We start from the raw sequence: 27,239 nt of genomic DNA on the forward strand, positions 1-27,239 counted from the left end.
TTGAGAAGTACCAGGTGCGAGGTTCTCAGTTCATGGTCAGAATCTTTATCTGTGTGCTCTTTGATCGTTATACTAACAGATCTGAGTGGAAACCATACATGTGTACAAAAAAAAAACCTTACACAATTCTGGGTGCTAAAGTCCAAAAGTTAAAACAGTTCTTGGTCAATATTTGCATAAAGAAGCATACCCTCCCTGTTCCAATGCATTGAAAATATATGTGCAACACATCAGTTTTAATTCAAATTTAATTAGAGTAGCCTTGTGATTAAAGTGCTCTCTCGTCACATCCAAGACCAAAGTTCGATTCCTCACAAGGGTACAATGTGTGAAGCCCATTTCTAATGTCCCCCGCCGTGACATTGCTGGAATATTGCTGAAAGCGGCGTAAAACCTTTTTCACTCGCCATTCACCAATTATTCAAATGCTATCCTGTAAATGAATAGTACATTGACGCATTCATGTTAAACATAAGCTTATGGGTATTCCGGGCTAGAAGTCGTCACAAGCCATCTATTCTGCTCAAGCATTATCTCTATGTTGTAAGAAACGTATTGGACCGGCTGGTCACTCTCGGTTACTCGGTTGATATCTTGTCATTAATTGTTGTTCATAATATCAATCACTGGATTGTCGGCTTCAGACCTGATTATTTACAGTCAGTCTAGAGTACGACGTTGAACAATGAAGTAAATAAAACAAACAAAACTAAACAACCCCAAAACGTGCAAAATCTAAGGTCATTATCCAACTGCCAACCTTCAGACAATATAGCTACCCGGTAGTTAGTAATGGACGAAAAGAGTGAGTGAGTATGGTTTTAGGCCGCTTTTAGCAATATTCCAGCAATATTCATGCGGGGGACACCACAAGTGGGCTTCACACATTGTACCTATGTGGGGAACCAAACCCGGGTCTTCGGCGTGACGAGCGAACGCTTTAACCTCTAGGCTACCCCACCGTATTCCACGATACGATAAAATATTTGTGACAGTCCTAATCAAAATAAGCGACCAAGTACTGTTCTGTGGGTAGGAGGTCGCGGATTACCGCAATATGGAAGTCTGACAACTGGTTCATACTCGGCCTACACAGTTCAATAAAACGGAAGCGAACGTACAATCTCCTCGTTCACCGTGGCGCGCACAAAGGTGTATTCATTGTTTGTTTACTGTCATTATATACAATGCATGAATATGGAATATGACACAATATGAAAACAATATGTCGTGATGAACTCTGTCTTATAGATATCAGTTCAACATGAGATGTGCGTGTGTGTGTGCGCTAGCGCGTGCGTGCGTGCGTGTGTATATAAGTGTGTGTTGATTCCCATCCGAGATTGGAACCCACACTCTCAGACCTAATCGCCAGAATACAAAGTCAGCGATCTAGCCAGCTAAGCCATCGTATATTCTTGGCTTCGGCAATGGGAGCCTTGCCAATTTATGCTTGGCACAAATTAAGTCATTCCGACTACCAGGGGTCACATTCCCATTTTTGTGGAAACCCAGAATCTGTACTTCACTGAGAGAGTGTAATCCAAAATGCATCTGACCACATGTGAACTGATATAAAAATGCTACTGCTATTTCCATTCTGTCCAGATGGTGGTGGTTGGGATGTTGACAGTGAGTGAGTGAGTGAGCTTGGTTTTACGCCGCTTTTAGCAATATTACAGCAATATCACGGCGGGGGAAATCACAAATGGGCTTCACACATTGTACCCATGTGGGGAATCGAACCCAGGTCTTCTGCATGACGAGCGATCGCTTTAACCACTAGGCTAACATTATTTGAATATGAAAAATATAACATTTTTGTAGTACCAGCTTCAGCTTGAATATTGCCGTGTCCTCCTCGTCTTGCCCTACACTCCATTTTTTTGTTGTACCAGCTTGGGATACCGTGGGTCTGTCACTGTCTGTCAGTGAGTGAGTGAGTATGGTTTTACGCCGCTTTTAGCAATATTGCAGTAATATCACGGCGGGAGAGACCAGAAATGGGCTTCACACATTGTACCTATGTGGGCAATCGAAACCGGGTCTTCAGCGTGACGAGAAGACGCTTTAACCACTAGGCTACCCCACCGCCTCTCTTTCATGGTGACAGAAAGCGATCGTTAGTGCTAAAGATAAAAGCAGAGGTCAGTCCCAATCTGGACTCTGTCTGGGACGATGTTGTTATGATGATGTAAGACACCAAACTATCTGCATATTTCCTGTTTGTCATCATTAGGAAATATGTCATCAACATTTCCATTGTCTCTTGAAAGTAGGGTATGATTACAATAGGCATTCAAAACTCGTTTATCGTCGTGAAAGTATGTAAGATTCAAGAGCACAACTGGCTGACCATTCCTAATCTGACTCATCAGGAGCCAACAATTTCATATGAAGCATTGAAGCTAGAAAAGTATTTCGTGAATCATGGTTACATGTTGTCCTGAGCGCTCACAAGTCACAAATCACTTGCTATGAATCATCGTTGGTCGCATTCGTGACCAGCTCGTGTTATTCCGGGACAAGTCGCTTCTTGGAGGTTGGTGGAGAAAGGTGACGAATGTGTTGGTCGTGAAGAATGGTTGGATTGATCAACGAGTTTGGCAGATTGACTCCCAAGAGGTTCCAGGACATCGACATTACCCCATTGAAGCACATGTAGCATTTGTGGTGACTTTGTGCATCAATGCCCGTGTTAACTCAGCAGTGAATGGGTACCTGGAAGGTTGAGATGGTATGTCAATCATAACCCTGTTACACCTCACAGGAGCTTAGTTTTGTATACCCTCGCAGGGGGCTGGGAACGAAATTCAAGTGCACACTGATGCTTTTACAGTCAAGTAGAAATTTACGTCATATTTATTTAACCAAGACATTTGTGATAAAAAACAAATTGTGGCACAAAATCAAACTCCAGTGTCTCCTGGTTGTGTGTACAAAACCCAATTAAATTCAATATGGCCGACATCGGTAAAATAATTATTTTAAATTTTGATGAAAGTAGGCTTATGTAGAAACATTGTAACGTCAGCTGGATTGAACATTCTAAATGTTGTGTATTGAACATTGTAATTGTTGTACAGAGGTGCATGTGACCGTCAGTTGTATCGAACATTGTAAATGTTTATTGTGGTGCATGTGACGTCAGCTGTATCGAACATTGTAAATGTTGTACAGAGGTGCATGTGGCGTCAACTGTATTAAAACATTGTAAATGTTGTACAGTGGTGCATGTGACCGTCAGTTGTATCGAACATTGTAAATGTTTATTGTGGTGCATGTGACGTCAGCTGTATCGAACATTGTAAATGTTGTACAGTGATGCATGTGACGTCAGCTGTATCGAACACTGTAAATGTTGTGTATTGAACATTGTAAATGTTGTATTGTGGTGCATGTAACGTCAGCTGTATTGAACATTCTAAATGTTTTGTATTGGACATTGTAAATGTTGTATTGTGGTGCATGTAACGTCAGCTGGATTGAACATTGTAAATGTTGTGTATTGAACATTGTAAATGTTGTATTGTGGTGCATGTAACGTCAGCTGTATTGAACATTCTAAATGTTGTGTATTGAACATTGTAAATGCTGTGTAGTGGTACATGTGACGTCAGCTGTATTGAACATTCTAATTGTTGTGTATTGAACATTGTAAATGCTGTGTAGTGGTACATGTGACGTCAGCTGTATTGAGCATTGTAAATGTTGTATAGTGGTGCATGTGACGTCAGCTGTATTGAACATTCTAAATGTTTTATAGTGGTGTATGTGACGTCAGCAGTATTGAACATTGTAAATGTGGTATAGTGGTGTGTGTGACGTCAGCAGTATTGAACATTGTAAATGTTGTGTATTGAACATTGTAAATGTTGTGTAGTGGTACATGTGACGTCAGCTGTATTGAACATTCTATATATTGTGTATTGAACATGGTAAATGTTGTATTGTGGTGCATGTTACGTCAGCAGTATTGAACACTGTAAATGTTGTATAGTGGTACAGGTGACGTCAGCAGTATTGAACATTGTAAATGTGGTATAGTGGTGTGTGTGTGACATCAGCTGCATTGAACATTGTGAATATTCTATAGTGGTGCATGTGGCGTCGGCTGTATTTAACATTGTAAATGTTCTATAGTGGTGCATGTGACGTCAGTTGTATTGAACATTGTAAATGTGGTATAGTGGTGTGTGTGACATCAGCAGTATTGAACATTGTAAATGTGGTATAGTGGTGCATGTGACGTCAGCTGTATTGAACATTGTAAATGTGGAATAGTGGTGCATGTGACGTCGGCTGTATTTAACATTGTAAATGTTGTATAGTGGTGTGTGTGACATCAGCTGTATTGAACATTGTAAATGAGGTATAGTGGTGCATGTGACGTCAGCTGTATAGGACATTGTAAATGTGGTATAGTGGTGCATGTGACGTCGGCTGTATTTAACATTGTAAATGTTGTATAGTGGTACATGTGACGTCAGCTGTATTTAACATTGTAAATGTGGTATAGCGATGTATGTGACGTCAGCAGTATTGAACATGGTAAATGTGGTATAGTGGTGCATGTGACGTCAGCTGTATTGAACATTGTAAATGTTGTATAGTGGTGTGTGTGACGTCAGCAGTATTGAACATTGTAAATGTTCTATAGTGGTGCATGTGACGTCAGCTGTATTGAACATTGTAAATGTGGTATAGTGGTGTGTGTGACGTCAGCAGTATTGAACATTGTAAATGAGGTATAGTGGTGCATGTGACATCAGCTGTATTGAACATTGTAAATGTTCTATAGTGGTGCATGTGACGTCAGCTGTATTGAACATTGTAAATGAGGTATAGTGGCGCATGTGACGTCAGCTGTATTGAACATTGTAAATGTTGTACATCGGTACATGTGACGTCTGCTGTATTGAACGTTGTAGATGTTGTATAGTGGTGCATGTGACGTCAGCTGTATTGAACATTCTAAAGGTTGTATAGTGATGTATGTGACGTCAGCAGTATCGAACATTGTAAATGTTTTGTAGTGGAGAATGTGACGTTGGATGTGTTGAACATTCTAAATGTGGTATAGTGGTGCGTACGGCGCCACGTGTATCGATAAAGCTAAGGTGTGTGTGCACTACAGTTTTGAAGTGACGTGACATGTATCAAGTATGGTATATGTATATACAATTGAACTAATAACGTCTCATGTATTGGGTATAATGTATGCACTACACTATTGCATGAAAAGTCACTTGTATTATATATAAAATGGATAGCATTCATTACGAGGTCTGTTCACTGCATAGCACGTGTTGGGGAAAACGTTTTGCTGCTTGCATTAACTCGAATATAGAAATGTTCAAATAAGCAAATCTTGATATTTTTTTACACATACAAAAGATTTACGGTTTGCGTTTAGTTATCAAAGCTATATTGAGAATTAAATGTTTAACATGCTTACCACAGCCTGAGAATAATGGATACATACTATTAGGCCCTACACATAGGCACATGTGAGCCAACCCCTGTCTACAGATTTACATGTATTGTATGCGTATGGAAGGGCATGAAAGCAAATATCACCTGTGAACCTGCACATGCCATGCCTTATTCAGGTAAATAGTAATTAACAGGTACGATGTTAACACTGCACAAGGTGCGACTTTATTGGCTGGGTATATGCCAATTGTGTACCTCGTATAACTTAACTCACACAGTAAGTGTATATATATTGTACACTGTTCTCACTTCAGACACGATACACAGTTACACACATAAAACCTGTCAACAGCTATTTACTTCCTGCATACAGGGCCCGTGAGTTATGCTCCACTTGTAATGTAGTCAGCTCAGCCGTTCTTTCCCCTTGATCACTTTTATATTTTGACTGACTGACCGACCGACTGAGTTTGGTTTTACGCCGCTTTTAGCAATATTCCAGCAACATCACGGCGGGGGACACCAGAAATGGGCTTCACACATTGTACCCATGTGGGGATTCGAACCCAGGGCTTCGGCGTATATAGTTACGTCTTTGTAACATAAAAGCCTTGAAGAAATGGAATACATCGGGAACCAATGCTGTTCCTGTCACGTTCATACAGACTTATAACGCTGCATTATGTTTGGGTGGAGGGCATATGTATATCTAGTTATGATATGTAGATGTGAAGCAGTAGGCCGAGCTGGGCCACCTACTTCCTGGTGTATTTCACTTCCGGGTCTGTGTTGTAATAAAAGCCATTCTGTCCGGAACCCCTCCTTGTATCCAATTGCTCACATGTGTGTGACGTCGCGTGTAATTCGACAAGCGCCCAAAATAACGACACTCCTTGCCAAAACTGCTAGGAAACACACTCACCAGCTTGTAAAAGACCCAGCTGCAGCTCAGCAATTAACAAACCTAAGAGCTACTATAGGGAAAATGTTGAGAAGACTTAAGCAGTCAGTGTGCGGTGTGAATTCGCAGTTCCAGATAACAATATATGTGTGTGTGTGTACGCATGTGTGTACGTGCGTATGTACGTATTATATGTATGTATGTATGCATGCATGTATACTGTGCATGTATAATATGTATGTACATGTGTGTGTATGTATGTATGTATGTATGTATGTATGTATGTATCTATGTGTGTATCGCATGTATGTATGTATGTATGTATGTATGTATGTATGTATGTATGTATGTATGTGTGTATATATGTATGTATGTGTATGTATGTATGTATGTATGTATGTATGTGTATGTATGTATGTATGTATGTATGTATGTATGTATGTATGTATGTATGTATGTATGTATGTATGTATGTATGTATGTATGTATGTATGTATCGCATGTATGTATGTGTGTGCATGTATGTATGTGTGTGTGTATGTATGTATGTGTGTATCGCATGTATGTATGTATGTATGTGTATGTATGTATGTATGTATGTATGTATGTATGTATGTATGTATGTATGTATGTATGTATGTGTGTGTATGTATGTATGTATGTATGTATGTATGTATGTATGTATGTATGTATGTATGTATGTATGTATGTATGTATGTATGTATGTATGTGTGTATGTATGTATGTATGTATGTGTGTATCGCATGTATGTATGTATGTATATGTATGTATGTATGTATGTATGTGTGTATATGTATGTATGTGTGTATCGCATGTATGTATGTATGTATGTATGTATGTATGTATGTATGTATGTGTATCGCATGTATGTATGTATGTATGTATGTATGTGTGTGTGTCTATGTATGTATGTGTGTATCGCATGTATGTATGTATCGTATGTATGTATGTATGTATGTATGTATGTATGTATGTATGTATGTATGTATCGCATGTATGTATGTATGTGTGTGTGTGTGTATCGCATGTATGTATGTATATGTGTGTGTGTATCGCATGTATGTATGTATGTATGTGTGTATCGCATGTATGTATGTATGCATGCATGCATGCATGCATGTATGTGTGTGTATCGCATGTATGTATGTATGTGTGTGTGTGTATCGCATGTATGTATGTGTGTATCACATTTATGAATGTATGTATGTATGTGTATGTATGTATGTATGTATGTATGTATGTATGTATGTATGTATGTATGTATGTATGTATGTATGTATGTATGTATGTATATGTGTGTATCGCATGTATGTGTGCATGTGCACGCAAACATATACAAATACCAACATGCTTACACAGTCAGAGTCAGACAGAAACACAGTCAGACAGTCAGACAGACAGACAGACAATAAGTAATACATCTGTGTGACCCATTCCTGGATCCTCTTGTGAAATATTGGTGATGAAGTAGGGTGTATGAAGGATGTACTTGTCAATACAACTGTTGCTTTTCCGAGCAACTGATTTAGTGACGTGATGCAGGTAGATATTGTATCATGTAACACAGTTTTTTGTATGAAATCACGCCTCAACCAGCTACTAACGCCCACATGTACAGTAATAGGAACACATTTGTACAATTGTCCAAGCCACTTTATCTAATACTGTTCCTCGTATGATATCTTATTTCTCATTATAAATGTATTGACACTCGTGGCAGTATGGCTGAAATATTACCGATGTGGCGTTAAATATTAACTCACTCACTCCCTCGTGTATGGTAGCAGTAATTGAGTGATTTCTTTACTGATATACAAATAATTGATACGGTGAAAAATACGAAATGCTGCCGTTAATCTGTATTGTTTTAACAAAAAAAGATTTTTATCATCTATATTGTGACATCCTTACTTGATCTTGTGATGTCATAAAATAAGGAATTAACTTTTAAATGGCACCTATTATGGCAGAAAAATCCGAAACCATCGTTTGAACTTGTATGCCACTGCACCCAAGATTTGGTACGGGTTATAAGCACGTGATATTAATGCCAACGTAAGGGCGGTGGGGTAGCCCAGTGGTTAAAGCGTTCGCACGTCACGCCGAAGACCCGGGTTCGACTCCCCACATGGGTACAATGTGTGAAGCGCGGGGATTTCTGGTATCCCGCCATTATATTGCTGGAATACTGCTAAAATAATGCCAACGTCATCAGAATACGGCCATAGTAATTGAAACGACTCCCGGTTATTAAAACACCTAACTTACAAACAGGCTCGTCTAGAGTTTAAAGTGCGCTGTGTTGACGCATGCATGGGTCTACTGATCTAGCTTACACTGGCTTAACAATGGTGGATCGTTGATAGATAAAGGTTTGTTTGTACACAGGTACCAGTTAACAGGGGGTCTCTGTATATGCCCTGAATAAATTCACATCGACAGAAAAAAATCCAATAAAATATTCTTGTGGTGTTACATTAAAATGACAATTAAATTACCCATATGCAACTTCTTGTTTGTGCATGAGAATCATGAAGCGGTCATTAAATTGAGCCTATTGTCAAGTTTTCCCTTTATACTTGTTCCTTGATAGGTGTATTTGTATTTCGAAGAGGGAAAAGCGTGACGTTTAGTCAGCATTCTGTGTACAACAACTGCAACGTCGACAAGGAAGTAAAACCCAGTACATCGAGACGATCTGTCAGAAAGGTTTTCTTAAGATAACCCATTCGTTGAGCACGGCAGTTGTCTCCCTTCCTAAGGTCGGTAAACTCTGTATCCCACTCATATCGTTCCTTTAATCAGAGACCATAGTCTCTGTTGTAATTTAAATAACATCGACTGTACATAATTAACTAGTTCTTTCGTAGACATATTTTTAAGTGTGTGCAAAATTATAATATATGAATTTATGAGTACTGCACTGCACGATATCTACAAAAAAAAGTAGCCACTTTTTACTGTAGGGCTAGGTTTTCCTTCAAAACGATTTTTTTTCACTTTTTTAAAATGCTGTTTTAGTTAACTACACAAAAATGCTTTCCCGTATCTTCATTGTTAATTTGATGTGATTAAAAGTTTAAGTATATTCTCCAGCCCTGGTGTATGTCCTCCCTCTCCACCCGTAACGACTTATTTAGGTCCACTGACAGTCAGTTACCTCCCTTGGTAGACAGGGGGCGTTGTTTCCGAGCATGGCGGACGAAGTTTATTCTTCCTGTTTGGTTAAATTTGTTTATTGACACTTTAGTAAGGATATTTTTGGTAAGTGAAACCCGTCATGACACTTCTTAGACATTTTGCTTCGTGGTAATTGGTCTGAATTCGTCATAAGCTTTTTCTTTCATTCTTTTGTCTGTAAAAATAACAGAAATATTCGCAGAATTTGACCGGTCGCATTTAATTATTTGTGTGTCAGAGTGAGCTGGCGTGATTAATCACACTTATTTGGGGATGACGAGGATAAGACAGCATATCCTTGAATTGACAGTTGGGTTAGTTTTTCCTATTCTACCATATTTGAATACTTGTGGTAACCAACCTGACATGTTGCTCACGACATCCGTGTGTGGTTCGAGAAACAAATGAAAGTGATCAACAGTAAGGTGATCAATATTAAGACTTTGACACTGCATGATACCTTGACAGGATGTTTAATATATAATGTAGACGTTTTGCAGACATTTTATTTACTAGTCGTACCATGTTGAAGTAGTACTCCTCATACAAACATGTTTCAGCTTACAAATGTAAAGGTTATATTGATCATTTTGAACTGTTAATGTGTTATACTTGTATTGAGGGGTTTTGGACACTTATGAAACATTTGTTACTATTCTTATCACATGGACGATTATAAAACATCTCACTGACTTATGATTCCTTGTGAAACATAACTTTATCCTAAATTCAAGAATTTACAATAGCTGTGTCACACAACACCCCTTGTTATAGCCCTAGTTAGCACTGCCACATGAACAGATGATAACCTAAGATCCAGCAATATAACCTTTACTGCACTAGCATAGTTAGACTAAGGCTTAGTCTCTGAATATATATAATTTTGATAGTAACAAACAAGCCCATGTATATTGAAAAGGAGCCCTAGGGAGACCAGAGATTCAGAACCTGAGGAAATCTAGACTTGCTTTATTTAGGGCTTTAGCACTGCAGAGGAGGCTTGGCAGTAGGGGGAAAATAATGTGGTTCAGGGACTGTGAGACAGACTATAGCATAGTTTATAGGGCAGCGCAATATAACCGGTTTACCGGTATTTATCGGTTCAGACATGAAAATGATACATATTGCGATAAGCTGATCGAAAACCAGTATTTTGACTTGCATTTGGAAAACTTCATAACACTCGGAAATCTTCGGATATTTCCTTGTTTCATTTGTGCCAAATATTATTTACAGTTTTATTTTGTCATGATTAAAAGTTTTTATTAAAGCTTAATCAAGCATAGTGATTTTGTTGTGTTCATGCTTTATGAATCAAGCATTAACTCCATTATTTACATAGGTTTTTGTTTAAAATACATATCGCAATCTATGCTTTCGCATCGCAATATATCGCAATATGAAAATTCTCTGCAATACCAACCCCTAATAGTTTATCATCTTAATGTTTAGGTCATTACTTTTTTCAGTTATTGTATGGTCTAAAAAATGTCAGATGTATGCCAGTCTTGGGTATGTTATTTGTCAATGTAGTCACAAATAATCATGATTATGAGTAAAGTACACCAACTATATCTTTACTAATTGTATGTTTCTACATTTTATAAAATCCCAACCCAATTATGACTACTGAGCCAGTTATGACTATGATTTCATGTAATCTTATGAAAGTAGCAGTAAATGCAATGTTGTAATTAGTAACAAATGTTTATATCATTTTGTCAACTGCCAACTGTTGCAAACAAAGATTCATAAACTAATCAACACATTGCACAGTCATTACCATGATAACACCAGGGCTCCAGATAAGAGCTGTATCGGTGTATGTACGGATAAAGAATATGCATGATACGGTAGGAAATAATTTAGAAAACGTAGCACATACGCACCACAGCAATGCTGTACGGTCTTGGAATCATTTACAGACGTATTTATCTGAAAGAGTGTTGTTTTATTGTTTATTGTCCTGTTTACACAAGAGTAGCAATGTTGTGGTGCATATATGAAACCAAACACAGGATTACTGATACGCCATTAAATTCCATTCAGTACTCAAAATGTACTCTTAAGTTTTTCCGGTACTCCTATATTGAAAAAATAAGGAGTACGTACTCCTGATGTTGAAAAATTATCTGGTATCTGGAGCCCTGTAACACTATCTATCCTGATGTGCTATCAGCTGGCTGTGGTGTTATGATACAATGAACAGTAAGGTTATGTTATTCCAGCATGTATGTTTTGAAAGAAACAGAGAAATTTTGAGAAATGACTAAACAGCTGAAGTATACAATATGTGCTTCAATTGAAGCAGGTATATTGCCTCAAGAATAGCGGGATTACATCAACACCAACCACACACCCAAAGCCTGAAATTGTCTGCCAACCCTCAGGAAAGTTTTAACAACAGAAAACTGACTTAGGCCAGCACCAATTTGCATTACTATTATGTATAGGTAATGTCAGTTTATTCACAGGAAATAGTTGTAGAACTACACTTTGTTTCTTTCCTCAAAATGTGCATGTGTTTCGGCCAGATGATTATGTTGTGTTGTGTTTATATTTTCTCTTGATATTTAGAGAGATTTTTCTTTGCTCTGAAGAGAAGCAGAAGTCTAAGAAGTTTTGATCAAGTGTGCCTTTTAATGCTTTTAAGATAATATTTTATGCTTAACATCTTGAGCATGCTAAAGTAAAACCGTTGAAGATTGTGATCCTCAAGAACCTGAAATGGGTTGGTGAAATCACAAGCATGATCAATGTAGCTTGTACGCTTGTCCTGAGAAAATGTTACCGTATATGACCGTCGATAAGACGACCCCCATACTTGACCCTTAAAATCAGTGTCAAAATGGTATGTTTCGTGCATAAGTCGATCCCCCGCGATGGGGTCCTAATTGCGGCAAACACAGACCACAGACAACTGGCAGTTACCAATAATTATAACTTTGGTCCACATTATTCAAAGAATTCACAGTCATATATATTGTGTCTACTCACGGATCGAAACGAAGTGTAGTTGACAGAAAATGCATAATATATTTTGCTTCTCTAAATATCATATTTATTGTAGCAACAAACTGGCTTGCTTATTTTACCCCATTCAACAATCACGAACTGATTACCGCCTCGTTTTCCATTGACTGCTAGTTTACAGTAACATCGGTAAAAATGTGTGAATGTAAATGGCTTCCGTATTTTACCCCATTCCATGTGCGTACAACTTGTTTGCCGGGAAACGTGTGCAACGCTGATTGCTATTTCCGGCTCAAATACACATGGTAATCTTAATTAATTTATAGAGCAAAAACTGTAACTAAAATTACGCAATGCTAGGATATATTTCTTTGGGTTAAATAATAGTATTCTGTATTATATTTTACTGATGACTGCGTCAGAATTCGTCCCGTTATATTATTGTGCATGTTTGAACTTGTTCACCGGGAAACGTGTGCACAGCTGATTGCTATTTCCGGCACACGGTAATCTTAATCCCTGCAAATAATACAATGCCCAGCTAAAACAACTTATAACTTAAAAGGTAAATAATCTTGTCTAGTGATGTTTAATTGCAAATTTGACGTCTCTACTGACAAAGTCGTCTTCTGTTGTTTGTTCACGCGAAGTGATACGATGTTGTTTTCTTACCCCTGGAAAAAAGTTTGACGAAAGCGTAACCCATGGATAAGACGACCCCCTTCTACAGACTGCTTTTTTTGGTCCTAAAAATTCGGCTTATAGACGGTCATATACGGTATTCTAAATGTGTCCAAGATAGGATCAAACAAGTATCTGCACAGTGATAGGGATCTCTGACTCTGAGGTATTACCAACAGACACCAATGATAAAGATGATCACTGATTTTACTATATTACTGTATACTGAACAAAACTCTGTGACCATTCTTTTAACAGACCCGTGAAGGTCTGGGTTAGAATATTGATCTTCAGTAACCCATGCTTGTCGTAAGAGGCGACTAACGGGATTGGGTGGTCAGGCTCGCTGACTTGGTTGACATATGTCATCGGTTCCCCATTGCGTAGATCGATGCTCATGCTGTTTATCACTGGATTGTCTGGTCCAGGCTCACGATTATTTACAGGCCGCCACCATATAACTGGAATATTGCTGGGTGTGGCGTAAAACTAAACTCACACACTCTAACAGACATATTCTGACCGTAACATGACTTGAGAAATAAACTTCCTCTTTTCAGAGCAGGGTTTTGGTTACTGCAATGTGGCTGGTAGCCCATTCATGTTCAAGGCCAAAAAACAGCAGTAATGTTACATGTAAATATGCATGATAGTCCAGTACGACTAGTCACAACCCTGAGATGTACATTTGTCTGCTGCTGATAGTATCTGGATTGTAAGTCAGGATTCTGTGAATAAGGTGAACAAGACGCACATCAACCTCAATTCCTTTGACACAGTGAGTTGAATGATGCAGTCTATTTAAGTCTATTCAACCTGTGATAAAGTTAGAATTGATCTGTAGCAATCATGATCAATGCTCGGGGAATGATGTCACATCCCAATCAACGTGATCAATGCTTTGCTATATTGTATGTTTCAGACTGCATTGTTTACAAACCGTTGTATACCCGTGAAGATCCGGGTTAGAATATTGATCTTCAGTAACCCATGCTTGTTGTAAGAGGCAACTAACGGGATCGGGTGGTCTGGCTCGCTGACTTGGTGGACACATGTCATCGGTTCCCAATTGTGCAGATCGATGTTCATGCTATTGATCACTGGATTGTCTGGTCCAGACTTGATTATTTACAGACCCCGTCATATAGCTGGAATATTGCTGGGTGCGGCGTAAAACTAAACTCACTCTCTCACTCACTTCAAACCGTTGTCATATACCGATAGCTGGAATATTGGTGACTGTGGCATTAAATAACAAACATACAAATCAGAGCTTTTAATATTAATATTTTGGCTATTATTTTTATCCTGACTTCAGCTTAGAGAAAGACATCATTCTACACTGTGGTTTCAAACATCTACTTATAGTTGAGAAATTGTTTTCCCGGTCATTATTGAATAATTTAATGTCAGGTCAGTATAAAACTCAAATATGGTATGGTATGCCAGGCCATAATGCTGATAGACCTTTTAACCATGATAACCTTTACCACAATACATCTTCCTAATTATTGCCAATTACCAAGCAACACTTATCATGCTTATGATAAATAGAAATAAATTATTCATATGGCATGTAAACATGGTTAAAAAATAGGTGATAGATAATAAACACATAAAGCCGTCAATCTTACCATATGTGTCATGGATTACCAGCTAGTTTGCCATTGTAATGGGTCATAGAGCACAGTACTTGAAATGCCCCATGCAATCTTCAGTAACAGCACATTGGCAAGGGATTAATTCCCTTGAATTGTAGATGAAGCATGCTTAGAAAGTGGAGAGGGTAATCTGAATATTGTAAATAGGCGTGAAATTTTCTTTGTTAAATTTAATAAAGGTACCTTTGTGTCTTCTTCATCATTCTGTGTCCGACACTGGTACAAGTGTTCACCAGCTGACAAGGAGAATGTTACCATGATAAATAATATCTCTTCCAATTATACTGGATGACAAGTTGACCTTAGCATTCTTTTGTTCTCATGCATTGACAACACAGCAGTAATGAGGTGGAATTTATGTATATGTTCATACAAAACACCAATGTATGTGGCATTTAAGTTTTTGTCATATTTTCTAAATGTGCTTGGTTTTATCAGGGATAGGGACAGGCTAAACTCTTCCTAGCTCATTTTCAGATATTCAACTGTTTTGGTGAACAGAATGGCTTGTAGAAATCTATGGAAAAAGATTTGTAGTAAAATTATCTCTTATCCTGATCCTCACATGCATATTATATTTGTCTTCAAGTGTTGATAATAACGATCCATGGTTAGCAATGGTTAGTATTTGTCCTTGACTGGCTTGACTACCTCACGCTTGTGTAATAGTGACTTATTTAGATGGGGAAGTCAGGCTCTTTGATGTGGAGGGATTACATGTCATCATGACCCTAGAAGCGAATCACTCTTTCCGTCTCTGGTTTGTCTGTGACTCACTTAACACTGTTGTGGTGTAACTGGAAAACTGCTAACTTGAATTTTGCCATGTTCAATCACTGATGATAAAGGATTTGTAATAGTTATGTGTGTATTGTGTGTTTTCAAAATTTATGCCAGAATTTTCCAGCACAGACAATACAAAGGTTAAACTTCATGCTGATAAGAATGAATATGATCATCATAATGAACACATGGATTCATGCTCCAGCTTGACGTTGCTAGATCATATTTGGGTGTCGTTGATATCATTAATATGTGAGGGCCTCCATGGTCTTGTGGAGAGTCTGCCCAGAGTGGTAGTGTCACCAGAAATGGGCTTCACACTAGTGTTGGGAATTGGTTGAAATCTCACAATTGATGATTGCTTCATTACCAACGAACAATCATTGAAAAAAATTGGTTAGCGTCATTTTTCAGGTTTTCCTATCCAGGTTGTTATTGCAGATATGTATAACATGATGCAACTTGCTACTTTAAAGTGATGACTAATATATCATGAACATAAACTTCCCGGAGTCTTCAAGAAATATTCAGTCATGGCTTTTCAGTTAGTGAAGTGAGTTTTCTAAGAATTAAACACGTTTTCAGGCCCTGACAACTTCAACAATATGTTCCATTGTCAAGTATTTCAAAGACTAAAACAGTAGTTCCAAAATCGTTTATGTTCGAATATGACAAAATGTGATCGATTGCTTGGTCGTTTGGTCACTGCAATCAATCTTCAATTATTTCAATTAATCGGATTACCACTACTTCACACATTGTACCCATGTGGGGAATCAAACCTGGGTCTTTGGTGTGATGAGCATTCGCTTCAAATAACCTCTCCATTTCTGATGCCCCCTGCCATGATATTGCGGGAATATTGCTAAAAGCGATGTAAAACTAAACTCACTCGCTCACTTAAATAGTCTCTAGGCTATCCCACCGCACTGTATTGTTTCAGAAGAAGGAGTTACATCCAGATGATGTATTATGTCCCTACAGCATTAACTTACATATATGGTGAATCCATCATGACAGAGACCATATATCGGTATATGGTCTCTGAGTCTGATCATGATAAATAAATTAACACCTGGAACATGTTCAGCTTATTAACCAAAAATAGAAAACTATGGAAATATGAATTGTGTACATATGTGTTTTACTGCATGTGGTAAGTCTTTGATTATAAAGGTTAGCATTTTGAAATCAGGAAGTTAAAGCATTTTTGAAAACATCTTTTAAAGTTTGTAATGAAATGTAGCATATCTTAAAGTTGTAATTAAACTGAGCCAGGTCGTTATCTTTACGAATTTGTTCAGACGTACTTAGAGACTGAAATTCGGCCTCTTTCCTGTATCAAATGACGGTAAACATGGTAAAAATCCTGTGTTTAAATTTTCAACTTTCCAATTAGTTTGAATCTATGAAGTGAGGACGTCAGGTAAGTCCAATCTTAACAGTTTCACAATTTCTATCAAAATATTCGTGCCAAGGAATTTGTTTCACTGTAAATCCCTGGTCCATGATGTATTTAGTAGAGATACTCGCCCTCTGCTGAAGCATGGCGCTATCAAGTATCCTGTCCCAGTCAGGATACACAATGTCATACCACTGACCTGATTACACTTGCTCTCGTCACAGTTCACTTGTGAAATTGATGAGTTTAGAATGACTTGAGTGGTCCTTAGTGGCTGTGGACCTGCTCCACCCTCAAGTCTCAATGGGACTAGCAATCACTGAAAGAGGCACTGACACAGTCACACGGGACTGTAGGTTTAGTTTCAGGCCAATGTCAACATCACCTGTATTTCTGTTGTGAATTTTCGCTTTGTCACTTAGCATTGGACTCCTATCTCCAGGCCTTTTGTATCTCAAATATATAATTTTGTGAGGCAAAATATTTCAGTTTAATTCTTTGTTTCCATTTGTTGTTTTATTTCCCTTATTATGCCAACAATTATGACTTGGACAAATGCAGAAATAATACAGTAATTAAGTAATGTGTCTCTGTGGTATATACCTGATGTAGCATGGTATGGTTTTGTTATTTGTGGGATCTGTAAGATTTTATAGTGTTTCTTTGTGAATTAGCCCGTGAAGGTTTCGGCTAGAATATTGATCTTCAGTAACCCATGCTTGTTGTAAGGGCGATGATGCTCATACTGTTGATCACTGGATTGTCTGGTCCAGACTCAATTATTTACAGATCACCACCATATAATAATATAGCTGGAATATTGCTGAGTGCGACATAAAACTCAACTCACTCACTCACTCACTCTTTGTGAATTGTAAGTGTCATGCATACACCATGCACTCACCCTTGATCATAAATATCTGGTTTGTTCTTTCAATAATAGTTTGCACTTGTTCATGTTTTAAATAGCTAAATTAGGCCTATTATGTTAGTATGTGTATCCTTCGACCAATAGCATCAGGACTTGGCTTAACTGAACAAAATGTTACCAGGCTACCAAGCTCTTGCTATGAGTATGAACTTGTGGCTTGACTATGACACTGTTTCAATTCGTTTACGTTAACAACACATAAACCACTGTAGTTCCTGAAGTGATCATGATGTTCACGATGCAGCCATTTCTGTCATCCTCTCCCGCTGCCTGGTTTCTCAGAGAATTTTTTAAGCAAAGAGTGTCATCTGAGGGCTTTGTCTAGTGGCCATGTGAACCCAAACTGTGGTAGGGAATGGACCTAGGGAACTGTTTATGAAAGTGGTCGTAGCACCATTACTGTTGTAGTTCCTATATTTAAACCGATATACATTTGTAGGTTTATGATTGCTTTGTAAAACAGACTCCTGGACATTTTATAATTTCAAGATAATATGAAGATAGGGGTGATACACTACAGACACTGCAGTGCATGTCTGTGTAGGTTCATCGTTTCTAGTGTTCAATAATCATGGTAGTGTTCAATCATATGACATACATCTGAGATGGGCAATTAAGACCAGCTGGTTCGTTTCAAGCTTCCCACAAGTTAAAATCAAACCTGTTACTATACATCTACCAATTATACAAGTCACAGTCCAAAAATACATGACATTTAATCATATCAATACTTCCTCCTGGAGGAAAATTATGCAATCCTTTATTATGTTCTGTGCTATTGTCATTTAATGATTGCACTTTGCAGTCAAATTAAAGACCATGATGACTTGAATTGGTAAGGGCCAGTGTCAATCAGCTGACAAACAGTATGGTTCCTGTGTTTGAAAGGGGAAGTTCAGCAATGTATTCTGATCTGTTTAAGACTACAGTCACCATGATCAGGAACAAAATGGTTAACACCTTTTGGTGAATGGTGGGTTACCATGATATTATTAGGAGTAAACATTGACAATAGGTAATTACAGATAGGACAGTGTTGTCATGGTTACAGATTTTGTTTATGTTGCATCTGAAGTCTTATGCTTAAGACACAATTTACAATGTTATTGATATGCTAAACAGATCATGCAGCGATCAAAATAATGCTTAATTTGTGTGCCTAGGCACGGTGAAAATTGAAATGGCACAAATAACATATTTCACCCTGGCCTGGTGGCATGCCTAAAATTATACAAATAATGCTCACTATGAGTATGATTCATTTAATAGAAAGAGTCATAAGTTAGGCCAAGTCAAATGATTCAAAACCTATTTTTGCCATCCATCAAACAATGTATTTGTGGCACTCCAATCTTAACATGAATTGTGAATGCCATAACAGAAAATCCCATATTGGACAGTAACATGGTTTGAGGGTTAGTTTATGGGTCTAGGACAACTGAAGTCGAACTGTTCTCACAGTCATGATAGTGCTAAGGAAATCCAACGCTCAAGTTTACAGGTGTACATTATGTTTACTTATGTATTAACAATAAATTGAAATTGAAATATTTGTTGTGATGTTTTAAGTTTAATTGCATCATCAAAAGATATGGGCACGCTTATTTTCACAAAGGGATGCCTAAATTATCTGTCTGGTGTCCTGTGCCACCCTTCCAGAAAATTGGTGGCAGTTGGGTAGCCTTGTGGTGATAGCGTTCACTCGTCAGCTGAAGACCCAGGTTTGATTCAGCACATGGGCATGGGCATTGCTGACATATAGGCCAAAAGACAACTGCCTACACACATAATTTTGTAAAAATTAGATATTAAAAAACTGAAACGATAAAAATTGTAAAAAATGTTTACACATGAATCTATTTCAACATGCTGAGAGCATGGATATGTACGTATGATAAATATGCACTATTAAAATTATTTGTTCTGAATTAGATATCATGAAAATCGATCCCATGTTCCTAAAGCAATACATGTTGGCTTCCCGAATGTCTCTTAATGAGTTTAGAGTTGCGTCCCATTGCAAATATAGGGATATAACTCTGAGCTTTTTACTTTAACATCGACCCCCAGATTATTAGCAAACCTTTGAAACCGATGTCCAGTGATTTGTGAAGACATAGTATGACAACTATTAAGGTTTGTTCAGCTGAAGGACTGTTTATTAACATTAGTTTTTTGTTATTCTTTACTCTTTGGAAATGCTTTGAAGTCTGAACAAGTGCGGAAAATCTGAAGACTTAAAACATTCTCAATAAATTTAATTAACAATGAATAATCTAGTGCAAAAGAAATTAGTGCATTTCTATCTGTGTCGTGTCTGTTCGATGTATTCTTGGCCATTTGTATTGCTGCAGTATGGTGGAAACAATGCCCATGTAACCTGACTGCATCCCACTCACTTTGTTATCCAGTCGAATGTGTGTTTTCTACAGGATATCCCAACACAGACATCGCTGTGTTTGATTTACGGATAGATATAATGTATTATGGTTTTGTTTAGGTTAGTTCCTGGTTACCATTACGCTGGCTGTGCAGGTTTTGCACGGAGATTTGGGGTTGGACCGCAGCACCCGTACAAACATGCCCATGGATCTGGACAACAATGCACAGGTAGGCCACAACGCTTGTCTCATCGGGCAAATTAGAAGCCATGTCACAAAGTGGTGGTCCCATTAACTGATATAATTGATGATTGGTCGCAGTGACTAAACGACCAAGAAATCAATCATGTTTTTTCATAATCAAACCCAAACATTTTTGGAACACTTATTTGCATTAACAATATTTGTCACAAGGTTTGTTTTGTCTGTCATTATATTTACATTTCATAAGCACTACAAGCTCGTTCAAAGTCATCATTGAATTTATCTTAAAGACTCCTGGAAATTTATGTTCCTAACATACTAGTCATCCTTTAAAGATGTGAAATTTGCAAATGCAGAACTTCATGTTTTTCCTTAATTTTTGTGTGTGCATTAACAAACATAACATGGAAAATTTGATAAATAAGGCTAACCAATTACTTTCGTTGCTGCTCATTGGTAATGATGCAATCATCAATTATGAGATTTTAACCAATTCCCAACCCTATGTCACAGCTTCTTGTGATATTTCATCAATTCTTGTGATCATTATCTGGTGCTGACAAATAATTGTGGTAAATTGGCAGTTCTGTTGAGCTGGTCATATAGTTATGACTGACAGATTCTTCTTTTAGTATGTGTATTCCCCCGCTTATAAAGTAATGGGTATATATAGCATTCATTCTGTCATTCTATCCTTCCATCCTTCTGCCCCAAAACTTTGTCTGAAGCTTATCTTTAAATTTTACACGCTAGGTTCACCAAACTTCACACACATGTTAATCATTACCCATAGATATGCCTTTTACTATTTTCAAGTTTATCAACATTTTAGTTTTGGGTGTTTCTGTGGAAGCATGACTTAGTGCAAAATGTGTTTGATGGTTATCTTGTCTAGAACATATCACCGAAACTATACATGCTAGGATCACCAAACTTAATACACAAGTTAATCATGACCCACAGATGTGTCTTTTCATATTTTAAAGTTTATCAGAATTTCATTTTTTGCTGTTTCCATGGAAACACAACTTGGTGCAAAATGTGTTTGATGGTTAACTTGTCTGGATCTCTGAAGCTATACATGTTAGTCACATTATATATATCAATATCAGTCATTTCCATGTCCTAAAGTGGGAAGCGGAGTTACATCTGGGGATCATGGGATTGAATTATGGACTATGTTTCTTGGTTTCTAAGGAGGTAAACTCTCCTCATGTTGGGTAAAACATGCCAGTGATTATGATGAGGTGGCAATGGTGATATTGAAACTTATGTTGAATATATTCACACACTTCTTTGTCAAGTTGATGATGTTGATCACAGGAGGTGCTGTTCATCCTGATCTGGAAATTCATTGGAATTGCAATTTGTCAAAATAATTAGGAATTGTGAAAATGTGTGTAGGTGCAGTCTTTGTCTATTTAAAAACTAGTTTACAGGACCAATGTAACCTCATTACACTAGTCCTGTAAGAACAAGACAAAAATGTTTAAGGTGTTTACCTTTTCTGACAGTTTCGTTTAATTCAAATTATAGCAAAGATGAAATATTGATCCTGAATTATAGAACAGGCACTACTTGTCTATGAGGACTACCATCAGTAACATTTCTTAGTCTGGGTCGAGCAGACAACCATGAATTTGTAGGCTGTAGGTGGCACCCAGATTGCCAGTAGTCTCTGTACCTTACTTCTGTTTGCAGGCGAATGGTCCATGGACCCAGGGCATGGAGGTTATTGCCAACTACAACTTCCCTGGCAAGTCACATGAAGACCTTTCCTTCCAGAAGGGTGATATTCTCTTTATAGTCCGATCTACACGGGTGAGTTGATACAATCAGGTTATTGGTTGATTTGTGTATGTGGTCATTGAACAAGTCAATTGTACTGGTACATAGAAATGCTCCAGGATAGGAAAAAATGAATCTTTGTTATTTGCCATGTATATGCAATTTTTACACTGATTATAATATAATCTGCCGAAGTGCCGCAACACTTATAATTTCTGAGAAAGGAAAAAGAAATAAAGGTGAAATTGAAATGGAATTATACTTGGAAGTACATATGCGGTGAGTATGATGATAATAACATTTGCCATTACCCTGTGGGAGGATTGATAGTATTCAGAGCTACAGATAACTCTTTTGGTCATTGAGTTATGTACTCGCTTGTGTTCATCACAATAGGGCATCCTAATTTTCATTAGAGTAACCAAATAGATTGTACCCACCTCACTCAAACTCATTTGGGTATTTTGCTGTTTTCCATTGATTGTAAAAATATAATAAAGTTTAAATGTTGGTTTTCATGTTTGTTATTTGTATTTGATCTGTAATATGAGAAACAATAAGAAAGACTGCAAGTTGCCAAGTTCAGAATCATATACACTAGAAGAAATGATATATTCTCTCTGAAACTCAAAGCCTTCACTCAGGAGCAAAAAGCAAGAAATTGACTAGATTGGAGACGGTCATGGGTTAGTTACCCTGTGCATGCTGGCCCTATGTGTATATGAGCATATGAATGGATTGTTTGGATGAGGTGTTCTGAGGCAGGGAGTGTAAAGGATAGATGTTCAAGATTTTGCCTACACTCAGGGTCGAAAACAGTTAGCAGGAATGCAGTATATGAGAATAAAAGTGTAAAGTGCAATTTTTTTAGAAATTCTTAGAGTTAATCAATTTTGTTTGTTTGCAGGATCCCAACTGGTATCGTGCCAAAGACAGCACTGGCAAGGAAGGGATGATCCCAGCCACATATGTACAGCCCCGCACCTCCGTACCCCTCCATGCAATGCCGTATGTACCCTAGTACAACCAACATATATAACTTATCAGAACAGCATTTACAGGAACTAACTGGAAAAAGAAACATGAATAATTGTCATTCAATTACTCAAAATTAAAAAATCTGAAATGAATTCCATTATTATTTGTATTCACATTTGTTTTATTATAAATTGTGCGCTTGATAGTTTGCCTGGGAAATATCTACTGGTGCAGCCTCTTGACAACTTGCTAAAGGTGTTTTAATAATGATAAAGGTATTATTTCCCAGATCCAAATAGCACCTGTGTTCTCAAGGTGTTACTATTGTAGGGATTGTCTGATGCTGTTTTGATTCTGATTACGAATAGTTCCCCAGCAGCTTCTTGTATGAGGTGACTAAATGACTTGGTTGGTTGTGTTTGGTGACCTGGGCCTAGATTTTCGAAACTCTCTTAGTGCTAAGATAGTCGTAAGTTAATGTTAATGTATGGCACTTACGACTATCTTAGCTCTAAGACTAGAGTCTTCAAAAATCTAGGCCCAGGTCGACAATGTGTCATCATGTCCCGATACTGTGCAGCACTGCTCGTAGTATAAGTCACTGGTTTGTCAGATCCACACTTGGTGTTTTATTAGCTGCTGTCATATAGCTTGACTATTTGCTGAGTATGACATTGAACAAGATACAAACTCATCTGGTCATCATGGCCATGAATAAGATGCTAGCCAACTTGTGTGTTTGTTGTCAAGAAATTTGTCCATGTTCATACCAAAGGGATTCCCTTGTTCCTTAAAGATGTCGCATCTGTTTATCATCATACAAAGTGATCTTAGTGCTACTTTTAAAGTCTATGTTAAAGTATGGGAGTTAATATTGCCAAGATAAATGATACATTGGATGTACATTTATTGCTATGGTTATCACTGAACAAGCTTCAAATGTATCAAGTGAACCTTGAAATCAATGATGTTTATCTAGTCTTGGGTTTTGATGGAAGGAGTAATAATGCCTATGTTTTTGTTTCATGAGATGGTGTTGATGTTTCAAGGCCTGTTAATAATAGTAATGGTACATATCCTTGATCCCTATACCACGTGTATTGTAGAGATGTCACTGTTGAAGAGATTCCTACTTACAGAGCAAATGGATATAAGATACAGGTGTCAGAAGTTCCACCAATGTATGGTTTGCCTGATAGGGTATCACAACGATCTGCTTTTGTCCTGAAGTTGGCCTGATCAAGCCTGCCATCTTGTAAATTCTGAGGTTTCAGCTCGCAGGTCTTCATTAAGAGTTCAAAGGGGCCATCTTCTCTTGTAGAAGATATCAGCAACTGACCTCACTGAGTCTACTGTTCTCTTGTAGATGGTATCATGGTCGTATGACACGGGAAGAGGCAGAACGTCTGTTGAAATTTCAGGAGGATGGAGTGTTTTTGATTCGTGACAGTGTACATTACCATGGCGACTACACGTTATCAGTAGTGTATGAGGGGAGAGTTGATCACTATCGGGTGTTGGCTCGTAACAGAGAACTGGAAGTGGATGGAGGAGATTGCACATTTCACAATCTGATAGAGTTGGTTCAGGTAGCTTGGATGTCTCTTGTGTAGCCTTGTCTTCCTCTCACACAGCAAGACGAGCACTAACCATGTCCCTGTTATATGTCAGAACCTCTGTCGCGACTAGCACGTCTGTGTCGCTAGCTGGTTTCATCCATTAAGACTAGCACACTTTCATGTCCTCCTGTCTCAGATCAATGAGTACCGCCTCCGTGGTGTAGTGGCTAGAGCATCCGCCTGGAGAGTAGAAGGTCATGGGTTCTATCCCCAGCCGCATCATACCAAAAGTATTAAAATATGGTACTTGTTGTTCCCAGCCTGGCACTCAGCATCAATGAGTAAAACAAGGACTGGTCGGCTCGGAGTCAGTATAATGTGTCTGAGTGGGGTATTCACGCATAACTGCAGCATGGTATCTCAGTGGGCTAGCACTATAAAACCAGCTTAAATCTGGACTAGTACAAGCAGCCACACATACACATACACACGCATGCACGTCGTCATGTGAACGAAAAATTCATATGTACGAGGTTTAACCCCATTTCACCTCAGATGAATGACGAATTTCATGGCTACAAAAGTAGTAAACCCCATGGTCATGGTTGAACTTTACTTTCATATGGCCGAAGGATAATGCACATATACTCTAGGGTTCATTCCCTTGCTTGGGATTTGAATAGTTAATCATCTGGTTTTTGACATGATGTGACGTCAGATGTGTTAGAAAATAATTCTATGTTGGTAAATCCAGACTGGGTTTGTCTCTGTACTTCATGCCTCATACACAAACACTGGCACCAGTTTGCCAGTTGACATCATATCAAGTAGATTATATAGTGCTTTTAGCAAAGCCAACTAGACTGAAAGACATATTTATAGGCCATGGTTTGGGACAAGTAGTGGCTGAAAGAGCTGAATGCATAAATGCCATGAATACATATATGTAAATAAGGGCAGTGTGGTAGCCAAGTGGTAAAAGCATCTGCTTGTCATGCTGAAGACCTGAGTTCGATTCCCCACATGGGTACAATGTGTGAAGACCATTTCTAGTGTCCCTGCCATGATATTGCTGGAATATTGTTAAAAGCAATGAAAACCTGTACTCACTGTAACTATTCTCTAAATCAGAGATGTCAGTGAACACTTGTGCAACGACAGCAGGGTTGGACATGGCCACTAGTCTGTTAGATTAATTATGATCTAGTGAGACTAATTATTTTACAAGTGTAATTTTATGGAAATAACTTGTCAGAAATGAGGTGTGGACTAGCTAGCTCTGTCTGCTTCTGGACAGCCTACTTTCTGCTTGTCTTGGAGTGTGAGAGGGGCAAGGGAGTTGTCTTTGTGTGCACAGTGTCCTAGGTTAGTGTACACAGCACCTGGTCATGTGTGTTTGAACATGTAATCATATGGAAGTTTGTTGTTGGTCTTAGTCACCATTTTGTCCAGTGCATTGTGGGTACTAACCATGTACTGTGCACCTCCCTGTGTGGTTGCCTTCTCTTGTCATAGCCTGGCATGAACCTACCTTAATTATGTCTTGATGCTTGATGGAATCCAAGCTTTTGCATTTCACCAGTGTGTGTAACGGATTGAGCATGTCTGGTGTTGTGTGTGGTATAACATTAACATTATAACATGTCGTACTTCCTCACACTTTAAGGAAATACATATTAACATATCAAGTTGTTCCAGTTGACATGATTTAGTTTTGATTGGAGCTGATGAATTCATTCTTTGTATATCTGCATCTTGTTTTAATCTATATCACCATGATTGCTATTCATGTTTGGCATCTCTTCGCTATTCCCAGCACTATGCTATTTGTGAATGTATGTGATAAAAGCAGTTTATGTGCTCACATGCGCATGAAGTAACCTTTTCCAGTTCATTCATTACTGTGGACTATGGTGACACAATTTGCTCTGCAGAGTTGCATCCCTTAGTTGTGCCAGGATCGGCAGATTCAGGGTTTGAATTCCAGATTCATATTGATTACCGGTATAACCCTTCGTTTGCCGGCCCATGCAAAGTGGTAACAGTTGACCTTGTCACGTTGGTCTTTCTTTCTGCTCTCATCTGGCAGTCAATGATATAACAGAAAGCTTACTCACTCCTTTATTCTTACACTAAACATCTTTGTGTCAGCTGATCAAACATTTGCTGATGACATCATTTCATTGACTGGGATCCTGTATCAGCAACGTGAAGGTGATTGTAATTATCTGTGGTTTTCACCTCCTGGGTTATGAATTTTTGGATTTGAATCCATGTTTTGCAGTTGATATATTGCACTCATTTCTCTTGTGATGTTTGTTTCCACTGCATCATTTTCAATACAAAAATAAGTTGATTTT

At 38.1% G+C, this 27,239-nt stretch overlaps 1 protein-coding gene across 1 annotated transcript in view; it reads left to right on the forward strand.

Annotated features, from left to right (window-relative positions):
* Window positions 1–9,527: 9,527 nt before the first annotated feature.
* The window catches only part of LOC124256532 (tyrosine-protein kinase CSK-like), a 30,809-nt gene continuing 13,097 nt past the window's right edge, over window positions 9,528–27,239 (forward strand). Inside the window, exons 1-4 of the mRNA XM_046690517.1 lie at window positions 9,528–9,622; window positions 20,470–20,579; window positions 22,256–22,375; window positions 23,250–23,350. Coding sequence (XP_046546473.1) covers window positions 20,550–20,579; window positions 22,256–22,375; window positions 23,250–23,350 — 251 coding nt within the window. The 5' untranslated portion in view covers window positions 9,528–9,622; window positions 20,470–20,549. The remainder of the gene's footprint in view (window positions 9,623–20,469; window positions 20,580–22,255; window positions 22,376–23,249; window positions 23,351–27,239) is intronic.

This window comes from Haliotis rubra, unplaced genomic scaffold, assembly GCF_003918875.1.
Source record: "Haliotis rubra isolate DU_JTF1 unplaced genomic scaffold, ASM391887v1 Scf63, whole genome shotgun sequence".
NCBI classification, from domain to species: Eukaryota; Metazoa; Mollusca; class Gastropoda; order Lepetellida; family Haliotidae; genus Haliotis; species Haliotis rubra.